The sequence below is a fragment of the Heptranchias perlo genome, chromosome 3, assembly GCF_035084215.1.
Source record: "Heptranchias perlo isolate sHepPer1 chromosome 3, sHepPer1.hap1, whole genome shotgun sequence".
Classification (NCBI taxonomy): domain Eukaryota; kingdom Metazoa; phylum Chordata; class Chondrichthyes; order Hexanchiformes; family Hexanchidae; genus Heptranchias; species Heptranchias perlo.
The window spans coordinates 76,024,702-76,047,452 of record NC_090327.1 but is presented as its reverse complement, the minus strand read 5'-3'; the positions used below and the strand labels follow the sequence as shown (position 1 = coordinate 76,047,452).

Here is a 22,751-nt window from a genome sequence, read left to right as displayed (position 1 = left end):
GGAAATGTTGCCATGGGGCTGCCCATCAAAGCGCCAACGTGAAGGCCATGGAGAGGCAGGTTCAGTCTCTCTCTCCTCTCAGTTATCATTCTGAGCTGCATTTGGGGAGGGGGTGCTGAATGAAGGCGGTGGGTGGACAGAAAAGCGGCCAGGGTATCCTCACCAGGCTTTCCTCTTGTGCCTGCTGGTGGCCAGCCAACCAAGTGGCATAGGCCACTTACTTGCCCTCTTGGCAACAGTACAGATAACTGGGAAAGGACCTACAATAAGGATTAAAAATGGGGGAAGGTATGTACCTTTCAATGGAGAGTAAACATCGTCACACAAAAATGATTAAAATAGAGAAAAAGCTTTGAAGAAAAGTGAATAATGTGGAAACTGCATTGCAAAAAAAAGGTTCACTTCCTTGAAAAGGTTATAAGGTAATTTTACATGTTTGCGCACTAGGAGCACATATTGGGAATTCAGTTGGGTGTATGCCCCTCTATGACTTTCCACCCAATAATTTTAATGGACATAAAATCTTGAGGCGAAGCACCCCAATTCCTGATATGCACTCCTGGTGGACAAGACTCTGCACTGAGAGCAGGAACTCATAAAATTGCCCTGATATATATATTCCTACAACTGAAACTCGCCAAAAAATTCCCCCAGTGAGGTCCTAACGCCATTTCAGTTTAATAATGTTTAATTTTCCAGATTCAGCCACCGGAAGGTAACAGGAATGTTTCATTCAAAACAGTAATCTTAAATTAGCACTGACAGCATCTCCATATCAAAAGCATGAACTGCGTGTGGTACATGGCAACAGTCTGTTTACTGTACTCTCAAAGAGCAGAAGCCATACAACATTGTCTTCAGCAGAAGTAAAGGCCACTTTCTTGGCTATTCATCACTCACCCTGGTGCCTTATATAAGCATCAGTGAGAAACTGCCGAAGAAATCCTTGTAATTTAAAGCACTCACGGGCATGACTAATCACATGTTCTGGATACAGAGTGCAGCACAGCTGCAAAGGCACAGCCTGAGGCTAGACTCCATGTCACATGTCAATGTTAGTACAAGCCAACCAGCTGTGTCCTTTCTCCCTCAATACCAGGATCTCAGCAGGCTTCTGGAAATTAATACTGTAATTATGCTTTGCAGAGAGAGCAATTTAGGGCTATTGTTTATAGTAACATTAATGACGAGCCCAAATGGGGATCACTTCCTTCTCTTAACATTTTTTTTTAATCTATGCCAGTACTGGAATGAGATTCTGGTTTAAATAAGTGATATGCTTTTGAAAACATGGCTTCTAGCAGCAGTCTGCAGGCTAAGTACAGTGATTTATACAAATGGAAACCAAATGTTCCTGTGCTCCAGTTTGTTAGGTCTTAAGTTTCTTTCTTTTAAACAATGAATAATGCATTTCAAGGGATACGGGGATCGGGTGGGAAAGTGGAGTTGAGGTTGAAGATCAGCCATGATCTTATTGAATGGCGGAGCAGGCTTGAGGGGCCGTATGGCCTACTCCTGCTCCTATTTTTTATGTTCGTATGTTCATACGTGTGAGTGATTACAAGGCATTAATGTAATTGAAAGGAGCAGGTGATGTTGCAAAAGCCATCATCTGAATACTAAGATTAGATTACAACCTTCAAATCACTCCCTTGTGTCTGTTACTCTTATAACTTTTCAGTTTTTATTTTACATGTTGATTTTTAGATCCTTTCTGAGTCAGTTATAGTGGCGGGATTACCAGTGCACCCTGTGTCCTTGATGCATGATGACATTCCAAACTGTAGATTAATGACTGTGATTCCATTAGTACAAGGAAATTGAAAATTCGCAGATAATTCTCAGGAATCCCATGGCCTAGAAACTCATTGGCATGTGGCCGTTTTTTGGGCGCAAAACAGGCTCCTAAGCGTCCAATATGTTGGGCAGCATGTGCTTGCTCAATCTGCGTTGGAAGTGCGCTGTCTGCCATATTAGAATCATAGAAGTTACAGCATGGAAATATTGGATCAGGCTGCTCCGTAGGTATGTTAAATTATTTATTAAAATATTTAAATAAGGGTCCTACTCTTACTGCAGTCATGGGTGGTCTGGTAGGGCTTGTTGTAGGATTCTTTTGTGATATTGGTCTGTCCCAACGCCTGACTTGTCACGTGATAAACTCGCTCAGCAATTCGTGGCACTAACAGGCAGGAAGGAGCCTATAGCAGTGCTATTTAATGGGCTCATCCACTACATTCAGGTTAGTTGCTGCTGGTTTTTCCTTTTAGGCTGCAGGTTAACTTCAGAGTGTTTTTTGGTCTGTTTTCCGACATAATAGTCTTAACCTTTCTCAATAGAAAGGGATTCCCCTCCCTCAACGTGCAGCTGGTTTGTGACCACAGGCAGCGCACCATGCAGGTCTGTGCCCGATTTCATGGCAGCAGTCATGATTAATTTATTGTTTGTCGGTCCTCTGTGCCGCCTTTATTCCAACCAGACCATCAGGTTACAGGCTGGTTACTGGGTGACAAGAGCTACCCCTTCAGATTTGGCACATGACTCCTATCAGGAACGTGGGCAAATCTGCAGAGCTGGCCTACAACATGAGCCTCCTCGAGCAGACAGTCAGTGTGCTCAAGTAACATTTCCGCTGTCTGGACCATTCGGGAGGATCTTTGCAGTATCCAGATTTGTGGTTGTCTGCTGCATGCTCCATGCTCCATAACTTTGCCATCATAAGGGACCAGTACTTACCACCATCTGAGCAGCAAGAAGTGCAGCAGGAGGAGGAGCCATATGAAGAGGAGGAAAAGGAAGAGCAGGAACGGCATCAACCACCAGTGCCCCTAGCTGTCAGAGCTCTCAGAGAGCAGCACACAGAAGAGCGCTTCACCTGGACCATCCCTAATACGCCAACAGTCCTGCAATCCTTAGCACCGTCCTCACTACCACCATCTGATTGCCCTCCTTCAGTCCAGCCTTCTGGGTCTTGTCCTCACTTCACTACAAATAGTAACACCAACACCAAATCCAGAACAAAAAATCAATTATCCAATGACTCAATTGCATCTATGTCTAATAGTTAACAAAAATAATTATGAATCACCCTTGTGCAAGCCCTTAGCACCTATCTTCTGTGCTCGTTTACCCATTCTAGTACTCTTACAAAGTGTTTCCCCAGTGACTGCAGCTAGGGAGGTAGAAGGCTGCTGAGCTTCCATTGAGGACACTTCAGATGGCCGTGGTGGACAACCTCGAGCAGCTGTTGGCCTTGAGAGTCCGGCTGCAGCCTGCAGCATCTCGGCGTGAGCCGGGGCAGTCTGACTCAACTGGCTGTGCGGCACTAACAAGAGCACTGGCTGAGTGGATGGCAGGGGGAGCATGCAAGCTGTCATCCTGAGAGAGGACTACAGGTGCCTCTCCCATGGAGCCAAGGCCAGTCTCCTGGGACTACACCTCAGCACTCCTAAGGTTCTGTGCAAGAACAGAGAGTAGGAGTGATGTGATGTTCTGGAAGCCCCTGGTAATATTGGCCCCCAGAGCTAAGATGTCTGAGCATCCATGGCAGCAGTATTAGCTGGAGCTGACCACACGGTCCATATTGGACAGAATGGTTTCCATGCACAAAGCCCTGACACAAGTTGCAGTGGGACTCCTCCATGCTCTGAGCCATTGTGCGAAAGCTTGCTGGCAGGCTGCCCAGGGCATCTGGCATTTCCTGGTGTATGCCCATCAATCTTCTTCAGTAGTCTGGGCCTTCGAAGTCAGCATCTGAGTCCTCTGCAGCAGAGCTACTTTGTGATCTCACCCTCCAGTGAGCTGGTACCTCTGGCATCCTATCCTTCCTGCCCTAGCTCCTGCACACTTGTAGTTGGTGATTCACCATGTGAAGACCTCTCCTCTAGCTTAGCCGCTTTAGTACCCTTGGTGCCAATCTCTGAGCTGGAACTTGCCAGGGTTAGATCGAGTGATGGTGCATCTTCAGGAAGGCTGGCATCCTCTTTCTGAAGTAGCAGAGGTGACTCCACATTTTTAAAATCAAGGGAAAAGACAAGGGGCGCTCACTTAAAACAGGCGAGGCACGCAGCCCAAAATTGAATGCTTCCGTCGGGCAAGCTATCCGCAGAGGAGGGCAGGTGCCGGCAGCTCGCCCTCTCTATTTAGATGAGGCCCGAGAACAACTTCTTGCGATCCTCAGGCCTCTGTCTTCGGGAGCAGGGTTCGATCCTTGAGTCCATTTACCGCATTAAAAACGGCCTTAAGGAATTTCTAGACCAAAATTTCTTGAAAACTTATTTTGTGAAGCTAGTGCTTCTTTAAGGCATTATTTTAAAATAGTGATTCAAAAAGAAACAATTACATTTTAAATAAAATCGTTTTATAAGTAGCACTCCTCATCCTGAACATTACCCATGAATCATGATGGAAAGTGTGAATGGGTGGATATCAGGCGAGGCCAAGATCAGCCTCATTTGTGATGCCCTCCATAATCAAATAGCCTATTGACACTCAGTGTCGAGGCTCTCATATGAGGAATTTTGGATGCACTACTGCACCGTTGTTGGCCCCCATGAAATCGAAACCCAGCAGAAGTCAGCGCCTTCTGGATCGAAGGGGAGAAAAACTAGGAAGAAAGGAAAAGAAAAAAAAATACAAGAAATCTTATAATCGTCCAAAAAATTTCAAGGTGAATTCTATGGAAATGTGCTGAATACAGATGGGATCTCCAATTTGCAGGAGTATGCTATTCTGAAGTAGGTAAGTCACCTTGACTAATAGCCACATCGTCCTCAGAAAGAGATCAAGCAAGAATGTCATAGTCCCAGATGTACACTACGGGTGTCTGTCATTCCTCTTACAGTGTACTCTTCGACTGTGATTTGTTTTCCCCACAATTAAATGGAAACTGCTTTGAACAATGAGCCCCCAGTCTATGCAAGTGTGGTTGTTTGAGACTTTTATATTTAAAAACTCAGGATCAAACTGAAAAAATAAAAAAATGTTTCAGGCCTCACCAACAGTGCAGGCGAATGTACATAGAAGAACCTGCAGCAAAAGCAAATAAGGCAAATGTTTTGAATTAAAGCTCAATTGCTTTCTAAAAGGAGTGATCATTTTGAAAAAATAATTCAATACAGATTAAAGATCTCATGTTATTGCATTACATATGTGTTACTTTAAACCGTCCTCAATTAACCTTTCTTTCCACCTGGAAATTTCAAAGTTACCAACATTTTCACTGTGAATCTGAGGCTGCTTTGGGCGAAGGGGACATATTTATTCAAATTAATATTAAATTAAGAACAAAATTAACATTTACAAACAAATGAAGCAGATACCTTGGAATAATCAAATCCATGCTTCTCCTTAAAACCATTCCGACTGAGGGTGTAGTTATAAAAACGGGAATTCTTTATAAGTCCAACCCACTCTCGCCACCCCGGTGGGATGTAGCTGCCATTATATTCATTGAGGTATTTCCCAAAGAATGCTGGAGAGGAGAACAAAATGGAGATCAGTCAAAATGTAGCATTTGAATTGCCAGGTATTTAAACAACAACTGAAACAGTAGTACTAGATGTTTCACTTCCCTTGTGACTTTGCAAGTTGTTTTTCTATTTGCCTATTGCTGAGGTAATTATTGGCACTTCTCAGCACCGTGCTTTATGGGACTGTGGAGGGTGCTGAGAAGGGGACTCCCATACAGCTGCCGTCAAAATTAGGCCACTATTGGCTGATGATGACTGGGCGTTCACTGCTGCAAAAGCATTACAGGTCTTACCAGTGTTTCTGTTCTCTTGACATGTGGCAATCTTCTACAGTCCTTACCATTTAATTGCACAGCTTTAGGATCTGAAAACTTTATACAAATAACTAGAAAAATCAATTAAATTAACCAGATGGTGAACATCACATTGCCACTACCTCATGTTTCCTCACTATGTCTTTTCAGACTGACATCAGACTGGAAGAAATCTTGCTTAGATTCTATGCAAAGAATTGTGGATGATGGGAAATATTCAAATTCAAGATAATGGACTATAGAGTGATAAAAAAAATCAATCCATGTATGTAGTGTAATGATGCCTCATATAATATATTCAGCAGGTTCTTCACTGCTGGATGTCTCTTTATTTCTGACTACTTCTTATAAAGCACAGCCAAAAAACAATGGCCGCCACCAATTGATTTGGAGCCAGTAAGAGCAGGAGTGCTTCTCCCAGCTCCATGGCACTCCTGTCAGCCACCACCGGCCACAATCGGTCCCTCTCCTGCTGTCCTCCCCCGGTTCCCGGCACGTACCTGAGGGCCTCTGCCTGCGAGGCAAGCGGGCTGAAATTCATTTTTGGAGATGGGCAAGCTGCCTGCAGGGGCGCAACAGGTCCCAGCAGCTAGCCCAAATTATTCAAATGAGGCCGGTAGCCCAATTTTGGGCCAGCCTACAGGCCTCCCGGTTGAGGCAAATGCTGCCTTCACAGTGCCGATTTTTACCTCATTGACTGTAGGACTAGTGCAAACTAATTTGAGTACCTAAGAAAACACTGTAGCAACTCACCAAAGTTACTTTGGCAGCACTTCCCTCCCCCGCGACCTCTACTAAGAAGGATTGGAGCAGCAATGTCATGGGAGCGCCAACATCTCCAAGTTCCCCTCCAAGTCACACGCCACCCTGACTTGGACATATATCGCTGATCCTTCACTGTCCCTAGGTCACTCTCCTGTAATTCCCTAATACCATTGTGGGAGTACGATCACCACAAGGACTGCAGTGGTTCAAGAGAAGGCCTACCACCATCTTCTCAGGAAAACTAGGGATGGGCAATAAGTGCAGTTTTGCCAGCATTCTCCACATTGTGAGAACAAATACAAAAATTGTGGCTGAGCTATACAGCAGTCAGACAGTACTTAACATTCTCAGAAGATAACAATCTCAGTAGATAATGATCTCTAGATTGTGCATTATTCAAATGAACCACTACTGGAGTTTAATTTCCTCTGTGCACTATTCTTAATGCACTTTAATATGTTTGCGTATGTTCCTATTTGCACTTTTTTATTGCGGTTATTAACCCATTCCAAAGAATGCAGATTGAATTGATGTGTACATCAACTGGTGTGCAAAAAATAGCAGAGAGGAAATTCAACCCAACTGTTAAAAGTAATCATGCAAATAAATGTTTTGTTGTCACATATTGTATAAATGAAAATAGATTGATTCCAGAGATTCATGTGCAATTAAATGAAAATGCAGTAAAACAACATAATAAGTGAGTCTCCCAGAACTACAAAAGTGCTCAATTCAGTGCTTGTGCGAAAAATGGCTAAATTTACCCAGTTAAATGGCCAAGAATACAACTGGGAATCCAATGCTCGAGTAACCTTATGTTTGGAAACATTTTTAATATCAAAATGTCACACAGGGTGATGGGTTTCAGCAGCACATGTGCTGTGGTAGGAATTGAGGCATGTGATGTAAGGTGATGGAAGTAGGCAATTTTTGTGATGAAGAGAATATGAGTTCAGAAGCTCAGCTCAGGGTCATACAATACACCAAAGTGCAACCAGTTTGGTTCAGCCTGAGACAGTGGCCAGGGAGGAGGATGGAATCAGTGGCAAAGGCACAGAGTTTGTGCCGGGGGCCAAAATCAATGGCTTCAGTCTTTCCAATGTTTAGCTGGAGGAAATTGTGGCTCATCCAAGATTCAATGTCAGAACGTACTCTGACAACACTGGGATAGTGTGGAATCAAGAAAGGTGGTGGAACATTAAAGCTGAGTGTCATCAGCTCACATGTGGAAGCTGATACCACGGGCAGAATTTTAACTGTGAAAAACGGGTGGGTTGAGGGCGGGCGGGGGGGCATTGAAAATTGTAACAATTTCAGACCTGCCCCCACCTGCCCATTCCCGGTTTTCACCGGGGCGGGATGAGTAACCAACCTGCTCCCAGGAGGCGGGTTGGTTACTAAAACCTTTCAAGGAGGCTGCGGGCCTTCATTTTGAAAGGTTTTGCAATTTCAACCTCTGGGGGCCGGGATTCCCAGCGAGATGGCCAGAAACTGCAGGTAGGTGCCTTTCTGGCACAGCTTCTGGGCCCGAGGAGCAGGAGTGCTTCCCCCAGGCCCAACAAGCCTACCTGCAGCGATCCCCCTAACAATGATCGTGGACGCCCCCTCCCCCCGATCTCCGATCCCTCTCCCAATGATCGCGGACCCCCCTCAGCCTCATCTCCGATCCCCCCAACGATCGCACCACCCCTGATCTCTGAACCTCCCCACCAGTGATCGCGGACACCCGCCCCCGATCTCCGATTCCCCCCAAACACTGCGGACCTCCCCCAACCATCGCGGACCACCGTGATAACCCCCGATCCTGACCCCCCCCACCCCTCGGTGACTGACTCCTGATCCCTCCCCCCATGACTGACTCCTCTGATTACTAACCACCCCCCGCCCCGATAACTGACTCCCCCCCACCCCGTGATCCCCATGCCCATTGGTACCCCAATGCTCATCGATGCCCCCATGCCCATCAATGCCCCCAGGTGCCCCTGTGTCCACCCATGCCCATCATCCATACAATCTAAGACTTACCTGAAGACTTACCTTTTCACATTCTCTTCCTTGCTGTGGTCCCGTCCGACTGAAGCCAGCCTGTCAATCAGGCTGACCAGTCGGATAGCAAACTGACAAAAAAAAGAAAAGACATCAGGACGTCTGGGAAACCATATTTCCGGGTTTCCCATCCGCAATTTGACCCCTCCGCCCCCTTCCTGGCTCGGGGTCAAAATCCTGGCCCATGTGTGTAGATGCTGTCATCAAGGGACAGCATATAGTTAATGTAGAAAAGCCACTGGTGGAGATGCTCTGGCTACAATTGGAGAGGTAAGAGTGATGGTGCAGAAGAGGCATTGGAGGATGATGGTGAGGTCGACCATTTAAAGGCTGCAGAGAGATTGAGAAGGACGCGGAGGAATAATGCACTACAATCACAGGGAATGATGATCGTGACTTTAGTTTGGGTCCATTTCAGGGTGGAAACCAGATTGGAGAGATTCAAACAGGGAGTTGTGGGAGAAATTGGCATGGATCTGAAAGGTGGCAACACATTCAAAGATTTAGAGAGGGGGCAATAGTTTGCAAGAACGGAAGAGTTGAGGGTATGTTTTTTGAGGAGGGATGTGATGACAGCAGTTTTGAAAGGGAAAGGACAATGCTTGCGGAGAGGGAACCATTTACAATGTTAGCTAGCATGGAGGCCAGGAAGGGAAGTTGGGTTGTCAACATTTTAGTGGGAACGGGGTCAAGGGAGCAGGAGGTGGTTCGCATGGACAAGATGAGCTTGGAGAGGGCACGGGGAGATGGGAGAGAAACTAGAGAGAGATGTAGTCTCAAAGCTGAGTTAGGAAGGGGCTTGGAGGGGTGTCTGGCTTGGTGGGCAAGACAAATGGAGGAAGGCAACAGACCTAGTTGAACAGATGGTTTCTATCTTGGTGACAAAGAAGTCTAGGGCTCAGTACTGGGTCCTTTGCTTTTTGTGATACATATTAATGATTTAGACCTAAATGTAAGGGGCATAATTAAGAAGTTTGCAGATGATACCAAAATTGGCCATATGGTTGATAGTGAGGAGGAAAGCTGTAGATTGCAGGAATATATCAATGGACTGGTCAGGTGGGCAGAAAAGTGGCAAATGGAATTCAATCCAGAGAAGTATGAGGTAATGCATTTGGGGAGGGCAAACAAGGCAAGGGAGTACACAATAAATGGGAGGATACTGAGAGGTGTAGAGGAACAAAGGGACCTTAGTGCATGTTCACAGATCCCCGAAGGTAGCAGGACAGGTAGATAAGGTAGTTAAAAAGGCATACGGGATACTTTCCTGTATTAGCTGAGGTATAGAATATAAGAGCAGGGAGGTTAAGCTAGAACTGTATAAAACACTGGTTAGGCCACAGCTTGAGTAATGCGTACAGTTCTGGTCACCACATTACAGGAAAGATGTGATTGCACTAGAGAGGGTTCAGAGGAGATTTACGAGGATCTTACCAGGGCTGGAGAATTTTAACTATGAGAAAAGATTGGATAGGCTGGGGTTGTTTTCTTTCGAACAAAGGAGGCTGAGGAGAGATTTAATTGAGGTGTATAAAATTATGACGGGACTAGATAGAGTGGATAGGGAGGACCTATTTCCCTTAGCAGAGAGGTCAATAACCAGGGGGCATAGATTTAAAATAATTGGTAGAAGGATTAGAGGTGAGCTGAGGGGAAATTTTTTCACCCAGAGGGTGGTAGGGGTCTGGAACTCACCGCCTGAAAGGGTGGTAGAGGCAGAAACCCTCAACTCATTTAAAAAGTACTTGGATGTGCACTTGAAGTGCTGAAACCTACAGGGCCATGGACCAAGTGCTGGAAAGTGGGATTAAGCTGGATAGCTCTTTATCGGCCGACACGGACACGATTGGTCGAATGGCCTCCTTCTGTGTCGTGACTTTCTATGATTCTGTGAACGTGCCCACTTCCGGTTTAATGGTTGGGTGGGGGGGAGGGGAGTTACCTGCTCTTGAGATGGGTCAATAATTTAAATATGTTAATAAGGCGCTGTGCCTCAGATTTCAGCAGCCATTTAGATTCAACGGCTACGGGCCGGGTTTCCCAGGGCTCAGGAAATCCAGCAGCTGAAGGGAGGTGGGAACTGCCGTGTTCAGCAGGTAAGTGCTTTTCCAGCACTGCTTGTGGGTCAGGAGGAGGAGGAGTGCTTCACCCCAGCCCCCCAAGTTAACCGCGATTGGCCTCCTTCCCTGCGATCTGCTGGTCCCCCCCCCACCGTGTTCCGATCCCCCCTCTGTGATCCAAACCCCACCCCATCCCTAGCAATCTGCAGACTGACCCCCGATCTCCAGGCCGATCTCCGTTCTCTTCCCCCCACGATTCCACCCCCTCACCATCCCCCCAATCCACCGTGTTCCCTCTCTCCCTCCCTCCTCTCCAATCCCTGGCTGCAGCCTTCGAGCGCAGGTCTTCTCGTCCGACAGCCTCTCAATCTGGCTGGCTGCCAGCTGAGAAGTCACACATCATCCCGACTTGGAAATATATTGCCGTTCCTTCATCGTCGCTGGGTCAAAATCCTGGAACTCCCTTCCTAACAGCACTGTGGGAGAACCTTCACCACACGGACTGCAGCAGTTCAAGAAGGTGGCTCACCACCACCTTCTTAAGGGCAATTTGGGATGGACAATAAATGCTGGTCTTGCCAGCGACGCCCACATCCCGTGAACAAATTTAAAAAATTGAGAAAAAAAATTCAAATGAAGTCTTGCTGTTAAATTCGCCAGGACCTCCGTATTCCCCGGCCGCTACAAGTCGCCCTGCTCCCTCCCCGCCTCTCCGTGCGTATCGGGGCCTTAGTCTTAGCTGGGACTGCGCTAATGACACTTCAGTTTATTTCAATGGCCATAAATGACCAGCTCCTGTGATTCCTTTTGGGAAATGCTTATGCATGAGAATGATACCAGATTCAGCTGTGTCATCTTTCCTAGTCAAACAGCCTGCCATCACTCACTATTTAGCTTGCACTGAATGATTAGGCTTTTGAATGATGTACCAGAGGGCTGACGATGCCCATAGAATAATAGTCCATCACCAGTAATTGCCTTCAAGAGAAGATGGGGGAAACTCAGAAAAAATAAAAGTTCTTAGCATAGGGAACGATCCCTGCACCTGAACGGGTAGGCCCAAGGCCCAAACGATATTGGGCCTCATTTACATCAGACTGGCGAGCTACGGACGCCTGCTGGTGTTAACCAATTTGGTAAAGGGGGCATCAAATAGGCATTAGGCCCCTGATTTGCATATTCAAAGGGCCTAACGCCTGTTTCAGGCCCGGGCCCTCGACGCCTGTTTTGATGCCTGTACCAATATGCCGGGCTGTACATTTCCGCTGTGGAATGTGTGTGCGCATGCTGCCTGGCATATTGGATGCTTTGGCGGTTGTTTTACAACAGTAAAATGGGCGCAGCGCCATCGAAGTTCTAGGCCATTGTACCTGAATACATTCCTTCTAAAGTGGACTTTGTAGCATTCATGCCAAAGGCCCTGGTTGATGTGAGTATTTGGAATATCACGCAGACCAGGCCATTCTGTTTTCCCTTCTTTCAGATGGTTCCCATCAGGTTTTGCTGAATTTCACTGACACTACTCTAATTCGAATAATCCTTTACAATGAATCGCCTTTGTATGTTGTGAAGTTAATTTATTTGTACTGCCCTTCACAGATCCCAGTCTGTGCTAGCGCACGCTAAATGAGCTCTAACTAGTGTGCAGTATGCTAATTGCTTCACTTCAATTGTTGCCTGGTAAATGTTTCTTTGTATAAATCCCAAAGCTCCATTAACTTTACGGCTAATGCCACCAATATTAATTTTCTATGCCAACCTCTGTGATGCTTCAACACCTAAATCTGGGTGGTGTATAATGGCTTTTGTATTACCACTCTATTGAATATTCATGGTGAAATGCTTCTGGTCCCCTTTGTAGCTTGAATTCTTTCCAACATTAAAATTCATCACCTCATGTTCAAATAGAATGTGCATCACCATTCTTTAAGGAAAGCTATCAAGCATGTTCTTTTGAATAAAAAACAATTTTTCCATCGTTTTAATCTCAATTTAAAAGGGAAAAATAATCTACTGATTTCCTTCTGTATAATCCTAAACATCATAAAGGGAGATGTCCGTAAACTTGCTGGTGTATCTCAATTCCGCTGGGCTCCTGTCCCTTCAGCGCGGAACAGATAATTTTGATTGGAGGAGGCATGTGATTCTCCCATGTCCTCCCCTTGTCCCGACTGCTGGTCTGGGGCCTCCCGGGACTACCCCAGGAACCCTGCCATATATGCTACTAATAGGCCTAGCGGTACCTACGACCGCATTGGTGCTGTTGTGGGCCACAACTGGGCCCCACCAGGAAATGGTGAATAGCACTGTTGTTTGATTCAAGGCCTGCTAAAGTTGTAATTATGTGTGTCTGCTGCACTTGGCTATTCCACTTGTTCCCTGGGTGGATGTCCCTGTTGTGCTGCTACAGGTGTGGATAGCCCTCCACCGCCGCCCCTTCCCCCCACCAATATATTAATGATCCATCCCTGGGATTTGGGACAGGGTCATAGAGAGGCCAAAGTGGGAGTCAGAATTTCAACACCACTGCACTTTCGACTGCAAAATGGCACTGCCAGAACTTCAACCCTTGTGACTCTTTTATTACCTACTCGAGGAGTTAGATAAATGACCTTCTGCTGCAAATATATAACCGCATTATATCACTGTTAGATTATTCACTTGTTCAGTACTTTTTAAAATAAATTCACTTGATACATTAAACTAAAAACAAGGTCTGATGTGATATTCTACTGATTTTGAAGACTGAAATGAGATCTTACGGAGGTATAAGATCGCTCAGTAATTAAGTAGCAATTATCAAGTAGGGTTTGTGGCTCATTTCCCTGGGTATGTCACCGAAAGCGTACCTTGATCACAAGGCAATATTTGACTTTACACTCTTGGTGGGGAGCCCTACCCACTGGAAGCAAATATGGGAAATTCGGACACCTGTTGTGCATAATTTTTTGACAGTTTTTAAAAATTGTGCAAAACAAGTGCCTGAATTCCTAATATGTGCTCCCGGCAGAAAATTAACCATATACTGTCTACTTCCAGGGAACCTCAAACCAGTAGTTCTAAAACGTGGCAATAATTTGAATTTATATAGCGTCTTTACAACAGGATATGTTCTAAGGCAATTCAGAGGCAAAATGGATGCTGAGCAGTAGTAGCAGAAAAAATAGGGGAAGTGAGAGAAGACATGGTCCAGGCGATAGGTTTGAGGAGGCTCTTCAAGGTGGGGAAAGAGATAGCAAAGAGAGATTGAGAGAGAGAGTTCCAGAGTGTAGCACCTAGGTGGCTGGAGGTTTTGTCAGTGAAATAGAAAAATGAAGAGAATGCAAATAAGATCAGAGTTGGGAGAGCAGAGGACACATGTAGGCCTAGAGGAGGCTGAAGAAATAGGGGGGGATAAAGTAATGGAGGTATCTGCAAACAAGAATGCGGATTTTGAATTCGATGCATTGGTGATGAGGGCCAGTAAAGGTCCGTGAGGACAGGATGATGAGGGGTGGGGTGGGTGGGACATCATCCAGGATAGAATATTGACAGTGGTGTTTTGGATGAGTTGGAGTTCATGAAAGGCAACAAGCATTGACTGAGAATCACAAGTAAATGAGAAAGTATCTTCCTTCATAATAATTACAATTATGGAATAACTAAGTAGGTTATATGTTCCTTTTTTCCTAAAGACAGCATATTTTAATCAAACTTAATAGAGGAGCATAAATTATTAATCTTTAGATCTAAATATAAAAAATGCCCTCTATTTCACATGACAAGAATGGGACTCTAAAATTAACAAAATAAAGAAGTATGAGTATATGCAGATAAGGATTCGTCACAGTGAATTTGCTGGTTATGTAACACTTCAATTCAGTGTGAGTATGGATCTTTCCTCATCTGATAGATCCTAATCTTCCTCTTGAAGCCCATATCTTTGGAATAGTTTCAAAGTGTCATCATATGTTATCCATTCTATTTTCTTTCTTTAAAGAAACGATCAGTGCACCCAATACACTTAAATATATTACTTATTTTTAATGCTAAAAATAATGTTATATATTGAAATCATTAAGAGCAACAGTTCTCTGTTAGCAGAATACCGATGATGTTACAAACCCGTTCTGTAGCCTGTGTTGTTCAGATATACTGCGAATGTGCGTGGTTCATGCATCGCCTGCCAAGAAGGTGAGGAGCAGTTCTCGTTGTTTGTATAAGTATTGTGGTTGTGGACATATTTTCCTGTTAACATGGAAGATCGGGAAGGACAGCACATTGGAGTCGTCACAAAGGCATTGGTGAAGTGAGCGCCGCCTTGCTCCATTAGCCTTCTGGTTTTATTCATCACCTGCAGTGAACCTAAAAAGTTTAACAATCAGTACAACAGGAATGGAAAGATCCAGTCCTTACCAATCACTTAGTATCACTCCTCATGTGATTACTGTGCCTATTTGTTTGTAATGAATAGAAATATTCAGAAAAAAGACTTGCATTTATATAGCGCCTTTCATGATCTCAGGATGTCCCAAAGCACTTTACAACCAATGAAATGCTTTTGAAATGTAGTCACTGTTGTAATGTAGGAAACACAGCAGCCAATTAGTGCAGAGCAAGGTCCCACAAACAGCAACGAGATAATGACCAGAAAATCTGTTTTAGTGATGTTGGTCGAGAGATAAATATTGGCCAGGACACTGGGGAGAGCTCCCATGCTCTTCTTTGAATAGTGTCATGGGATCTTTTATGTCCACCTGAGAGGTTAGGCGGGGCCTCGGTTTAACGTCTCATGCGAAAGACAGCACCTCTGACAGGTCAACACTCCTTCAGTACTGCACTGAAGTGTCAGCTTAGATTATGTGCTCAAATCTCAGAAGTAGGACTTGAACCCACCACCTTCTGATTTAGAAGGCGAGAGTGCTACCACTGATCCATGGCTGACATAAATATTCAGAGGTTATTCTTACAGTGCAATAGGCACAAATTCTGTGAAAGCAGCTGATGCAAGTAAAATCTTCTGATCCAAAATCATCCTATGAAACAGCTACAAATATTATGGATTATTTAATATAAAGCACACTTTCTATAAAACATTTTTTACTCAATACAAGTTTGTGTTTTACAAGTAACTGTTCCCTTGTTGGGGGAAGATCTCCTCTCAATACTTCTACGTTTTCGCTGGAACTAGCGAACATAGGAAACCTTCCCTGTTAGATATGCAATGCCGCTAACACAAAGTAGCCCCTTTGAATTTAGATTCATTGTAAAACATGAGCCTGCAATCTTGGCCTATTCGTTGTGTGTGGCATTTCTTTATGAATAACAAACAGTCACTCTGGGAATCCTTACTTTTAACATAATAAGAAAGAATGATGTGAAAAGTAAACCAAGTCTTTTCAGAGTCACCCATGGTTCTGTGTAAATCTGAAAGACATTCAGGCTTCAGCAGCAATTTCAGACTGTTTTACCATCTGCAAAGGCAGACAGTCTAAACTAATCACAAATGCAATTTATTCATTTTTTCCCAGGCTACTCAAACCTTTTGCAGGCTTTTATTTGTGACTATAGGCCCGTTTACACTGAGAAGAGTCTACCAGCATGAAAGCTCTATTAATACTCTACAGAAAACGCTTCCATGTATAAAGGTCTTTGAATTGCTAATGCTGGTATAAGCACATATAGGAAGCATGTTTGCTTGGAGCAGTCAGAAGGTGGCTTTGAGGCATTGCGAAGAATTCCTTGCAGTAAGGCTGTTTAGCCTGTCCCACAAATCCAAACTTTAAACACAATGGCTCAGAATGGTGCACCTTTACCTCCTGCAATGATACCTAACATGGTTGCTGATGATTGTGCATGCACAGGATGATCCCGGGACAGAATACTTCAACAATTCAATGTAGCTAAGTTGAGGTAAATAATACAAATATGGCAGAAGTTAAACTGCATGGGGTGATCTGTTATACGATAACAACAACAACAACTTGAATTCATTTGGCACCTTTAACACAGTAAAACATCCCAAGGCACTTCACAGGAGCGTTATTAAACAAAATTTGACACCGAGCCACATAAGGAGATATTAGGACAGGAAAGAAGTAGGTTTTAAGGAGCGCCTTAAAGGAGGAGAGAGAGGTAGAGAGGCGGAGATGTTTAGGGAGGGAATTCCAGAGCTTAGGACCTATGCAGCTGAAGGCACGGCCGCCAATGGTGGAACGATTAAAATCGGGGATGCGCAAGAGACAAAAATTGGAGGAGCGCAGAGATCTCGGAGGGTTGTAGGGCTGGAGGAGGTCACATAGAGAGGGGCGTGGCCATGGAAGGATTTGAAAGCCAGGATGAGAATTTTAAAATTGAGGCGTTGCTAGACCAGGAGCCGATGTAAGTCAGCGAGCACAGGGGTAATGGATGAACGGGACTTGGTGTAAGTTAGGATATGGGCAGCAGAGTTTTGGATGAGCTCAAGTTTATGGAGGATGGAAGGTGGGAGACCGGCCAGGAGAGTATTGGAATAGTCCAGTCTAGAGGTAACAAAGGCCGGGGTGAGGATTTTAGCAGCAGACAAGCAGGGGCACGGGTGGAGACGAGCAATGTTATGGAGGTGGAAGTAGGCGGTCTTGGTGATGGAGCGGATGTGTGGTCGGAAGCTCATCTCAGGGTCAAATAGGATGCCAAGGTTGTGAACAGTCTGGTTCAGCCTCAGACAGTGGCAAGGGACAGGGATGGAGTCGGTGGCTAGGGATCGGAGTTTGTGGTGGGGACCAAAGGCAATGGCTTCAGTCTTCCCAATATTTAGTTGGAGGAAATTTTTGCTCATCCAGCACTGGATGTCGGACAAGCAGTGTGACAAATGAGAGACAGTGGAGAGGTCGAGGGAAGTGGTGGTGAGATAGAGCTGGGTGTCGTCAGCGTACCTGTGGAACCTGATCTCGTGTTTTCGGAAATTGTCGATGAGAGGCAGCATGTAGATGAGAAATAGGAGGGGCCAAGGATAGATCCTTGGGTGACTCGAGAGGTAACGGTGTGCGAGCAGGAAGAGAAGCCATTGCAGGTATTTCTCTGGCTATGACTGGATAGGTAAGAATGGAATCAGGCGAGCGCAGTCCCACCCAGCTGGACGATGGAGGAGAGGCGTTGGAGGAGGATGGTGTGGTCAACCATGTCAAAGGCTACAGACAGGTCGGGATGGATGAGAAGGGATAGTTTACCATGGTCACAGTCACACTGGATGTCATTTGTGACTTTGATAAGGGCCGTTTCAGTACTGTGGCAGAGACCGAAACCTGATTGGAGGGATTCAAACGTGGAGTTGCGGGAAAGATGGGCACAGATTTGGGAGGCGACAACACGTTCAAGGACTTTGGAGAGGAAAGGGAAGTTGGAGATGGGGCGGTAGTTCGCAAGGACAGAGGGGTCAAGGGTGGGTTTTTTGAGGAGAGGATGGTGATGGCAGATTTGAAGGGGAGGGGGCAATACCTGAGGAGAGGGAACCGTTAACAATATTAGCTAACATGGGGGCCAGGAAGGGAAATTGGGGGGTCCGCAGTTAGGTGGGAATAGGGTTGAGGGAGCAGTAGGTGGGTCTCATGGTCAAGATGAGCTGGAAGAGGGCATGAGGGGAGATAGGTAAGAAACTAGAGAAAGATGCAAGTTCAGGGCTAGGGCAGGGGGGAATTGTAGGGGAAGTTTGGCTTGGTGGGCTAGGGGAAGGCAGGGAAGCAGCAGAGGCAGCTGAACTGATGGTCTCAATCTTAGTGACAAAGAAGTCCATGAGCTCCTCGCACTTGTTGTTGGAGGTGAGGGTGGAGGAGACAGGGGAGAGGGGTTTAAGAAGGCGGATTGTAGTGGAGAAGAGAAGCCGGGGGTTATCTTTGCATTCCAGGATGATCCTGGAATAGTGAGTTGTGGAGGCTGAGTCATTGAATACGTTCAAGGCTGAGTTAGACAAATTTTTGATCAGCAAGGGAGTCAAAGGATATGGGGAAAGGGCAGGAAAGTGGAGTTGAGGTAAAAATCAGATCAGCCATGATCTCACTATATGGCAGAGCAGGCTCGAGGGGCCAAATGGCCTACTCCTGCTCCTATCTCTTATGCTCTTATGAGCAGTTTTGGCAGAGGAGAGTTGGACCCGATAGTGCTTTATGTGGTCCAGCCACATCTGGCGATGAATGGCTAAACCAGTTGTCTGCCATAAACATTCAAGTCTACATCCCTTAGACTTAAGGGAGCGGAGATGAGGGCCTTACCAGGGGGAACGGCCAGGGTGAGGGAGTAATGGTTTAAATGGGGACAAGGGCATCAAAGGTGGAGGTAAGGGTGTTGTTTGAAAACAAATTGGAAAAATAATTCTGATTTGGATCCAGTTTGCAACAGTCAACATTATGAACTTAGTCCCTTTGGAATATATAAGGCATATTTTGGTGGCTTAAACGTGGAATTCTGCCAGAATTTATGCTGATGAGCTCCATGGCATGAACCTGGAAATCTGATAACAATTGAAACATTGGTAATGAAAAAAAATGATTGAGAACATCTAAGGGATATTAGTAGTACTCATGTAAAGAACATACAGGCTGTAACCCACAGTTAACTTGAGTTTAGAAGCAACAGGTCATGCCTCACAAAGCTATAGGAATTATTTGAGGAAGTAACTAAACAAGGTGAATGGGCAAAACTGTGGCAAATGGAATTCAATGTAGACAAATGTGAGGTCATCCACTTTGGATCAAAAAAGGATAGAACAGGGTACTTTCTAAATGGTAAAAATTTAAAAACAGTGGATGTCCAAAGGGACCTAGGGGTTCTGGTTCATAGATCATTGAAGTGTCATGAACAGGTGCAGAAAATAATCAATAAGGCTAATGGAATGCTGGCCTTTATATCTAGAGGACGAGAGTACAAGGGGGCAGAAGTTATGCTGCAGCTATACAAAACCCTGGTTAGACCGCACCTGGAGTACTGTGAGCAGTTCTGGGCACCGCACCTTCGGAAGGAAATATTGGCCTTGGAGGGAGTGCAGCGTAGGTTTACTAGAATGATACCCGGACTTCAAGGGTTAAGTTACGAGAAGTGATTACACAAATTGGGGTTGTATTCTCTAGAGTTTAGAAGGTTAAGGGGTGATCTGATCGAAGTTTATAAGATATTAAGGGGAACAGATAGGGTGGATAGAGAGAAACTATTTCCGCTGGTTGGGGATTCTAGGAATAGGGGACACAATCTAAAAATTAGAGCCAGACCTTTCAGGAGTGAGATTAGAAAACATTTCTACACACAAAGAGTGGTAGAAGTTTGCAACTCTCTTCCGCAAACGGCCATTGATACTAGCTCAATTGCTAAATTTAAATCTGAGATAGATAGCTTTTTGGCAACCAAAGGTATTAAGGGATATGGGCCAACGGCAGCTATATGGAGTTAGATCACAGATCAGCCATGATCTTATCAAATGGCGGAGCAGGCACGAGGGACTGAATGGCCTACTCCTGTTCCTATGTTCTTAAGTTGACAAGGGAAATCCAGAAAATACTATCTACTTGGATTTTCAGAAGGTATTTGATTAAGTCCCATATGGGAGGCTTTTAATGAAGATTTCAATTTCTGGAATTGATGGGAACGTAGCTAGTTGGATTGAAAACTCGCTTAGCAATAGAAAACAGAAGGTGATAATAAACGGAAAAATACTTTTTGGAGGCCTGTGGGTAGTACGCTTTCACAAGCATATGTCTGAGTCCCTTGCATTTCATATTATATGATAAGGAAGAAAGTACTTCTTATAATATTCGGAAATTTGCTGTTTTTTTAGCATTCAAATGGATTTAAGCCAAATAAATTGATGTGTTAAGAAATAAAATTTTAATGTAGATAAATGCAAAATTATGCACATTAGAAGGGGAAAAATCAAATCAATATAAATGATGAATGGATGTCCAGATGCAAAGGTAGAAAAGGAAAATGATTTGGATATAATTGCTAAACTGAAAATGTCTCGTGAATGTGAAGGTCATATCAACAAAACCAATCAAATATTAGGATCCATCTCAAAGACTCTAATTATTCATTGAAACACGATATTCCAACCTTGAAGGAAGAATTGCTCCAGACACCCTGTATATTGAAATCTTATAAACATTCTCTTTTGAATGCATCTACAGTGTTGCTATACATAGTGACCAGAGCAATTATCTCCCCCCACCTTTGTAGATTATTGGTGAGGCCATTTTGGAATACTGTGTGTAGTTTTGGGCACCTGACCTTCAAAAGGCCACTGATGTATTGGAGAAGGTTCAGAGAACAGAGAATGCCAATAATAATTCTGCAGCTTTGGGCTTCAAGTTATGAAAAAAATTCTCAGAACTTAACTTGTTTTCTATCTATTCATAGAAACATGTTTGTCGGCTACCACCAGGATTCTGATGTTCCTCGTCTCCCTAGAACTAATAGTAGGGAGTTACTACCAGGCTTCAGCTGGCAGTGACAATGACCCACTTCTCAGTTGTCATATTTGGCTGTCATTGCTGCTGTAGGTGAGGATGAGTTAGAAGCTAATCTTGGGCTCCCTCATTGGCTCAGTTAATAAAGGCAATGTGTAATTGAGCTATTCTGACCAGAAGGTCCTAGCTTCCAGTCTGTGTTAAATTAGTTCATCACACCTGAGTCACAACAGGGGTGCTACAATTGGTCTCAGTGCCCATGGGCCAGGAAGAGGAAAGTCATCTCTGGTTCCCAGTCCAAGTCACTATCCAGTGACCCCTGCTGGAACTAACTTATGTGTGAAGGTCAGGTAAGGTCTGGATTGGGCTTTACACTGATGCTCCCTGTAGTTGTACAGCCTACTAACACTCACTGTCCAGTCTTACACATGAAGAATGGTCCTTGGACAAAGCATCACAGGGAGAAAATTGAAGGGAAAGAAGCTAATGTAATTCTTTCTATCACTGTAAAGTGATGACATCTTGCCATCATCAGGGCAGTCTCTAGTATCTATGTACAAATGAAACATAAGCTCCAGCAGTTGTCTAGTGAGTAGCTGAACCGTAACGACCAGGAATGGCTCGAGTTTAATCTCCAGTATGTGTTGGCCTATCTCATCTCAGCCAAAAGGACAGTCAGGGAACTACAATTAGCCTCACAGCCCCTGGGTTGGGGAGAAAAAAAAATCATCCCAGAGTTTATACCCCATGGAATCATATCCAAGCAAGGATTCAATGCTTTTTGGAGAGGAGGAGAAGGGAGAAAATTGCAGAGAAAAAAAAAATCAAAAACAAATTCTTTCCTTAGTAACACAGATTTGTCCTTACATTGCGACACCACACAGCAAAACTGATTGTCAACAGCATATGGTGCCTTTAATGTAATGAAAATCCCAAAGTGCTTCACAAGGGTGGGGTGGGAAATTCAGACACTGAGCAGGAATTTGGAAAAGAATTAGGGAAAATGAGGAGGTTAAAGAGGTAGGCTTTAAAGAGGCTTTTGAAGGTGGAGCGAGATGAAGCAAGGCAGGGGAATCCACCAGTGCAAGGGGAACTGATAAAATGATGTTACCACCAGCACTGCCTCTCAGTGAACCCACTGCTAGCTCCTGATGAGAAAATCGAGTGCAATGTAAAGGGAGAGGTTGTTGCTGTTCAGAGTATTTCTGACTCATTGATGTCATATTAGCTACATTTTCAGAAGTCTCTTCCATTTATATCAGCAAAAAACCCAACAGGGACCAGGTTAAGATAGCAGTGATAAATGGGAAATCGTTGAGCGATTAGCTACCTCGCTACTGAGACTATTACATGGAGCAGATTCCTATATATTCCTGCTGTTTTAAATCTGGTCTCTGATGGGTTCTTTGTTGGTTAAAGTAAGTGGAACAAGAAGCCCTCTGAAAATATAATGACTATAATATAAATGATTCAGCAATGTGTCTTCTTTCCCCGACAAGCAGACTTGAGCAACTGGACAGCTGCAGCCTCTCCCTTCCTGTACACTGTGCCATTTTCATTGCTGTTAAAGAAGCTAACCTTTTTGTTGAATGTGTTGGTAAGGAACAAATTGTGTATAAGCTGACCAGAGGCTGTCAGCAAGCACAACTGAATTGTTTAGGCTGCTGTTGGGAAATCCACTGGGAT

The 22,751-nt window shown here is 44.6% G+C and overlaps 1 protein-coding gene across 10 annotated transcripts in view; it reads right to left on the bottom strand.

Moving 5' to 3' along the window:
- LOC137316085 (extracellular sulfatase Sulf-1-like) overlaps positions 1–22,751 on the bottom strand; it is a 441,788-nt gene that overhangs the window by 125,526 nt on the left and 293,511 nt on the right. For all 10 annotated transcript variants that reach the window (XM_067980325.1, XM_067980324.1, XM_067980323.1 and 7 more), the window contains 2 exons: positions 14,761–15,000; positions 5,322–5,473 (listed from right to left, as the gene is read on the bottom strand). In XM_067980325.1, the coding sequence (XP_067836426.1) occupies positions 5,322–5,473; positions 14,761–15,000 (392 nt within the window). The remainder of the gene's footprint in view (positions 1–5,321; positions 5,474–14,760; positions 15,001–22,751) is intronic.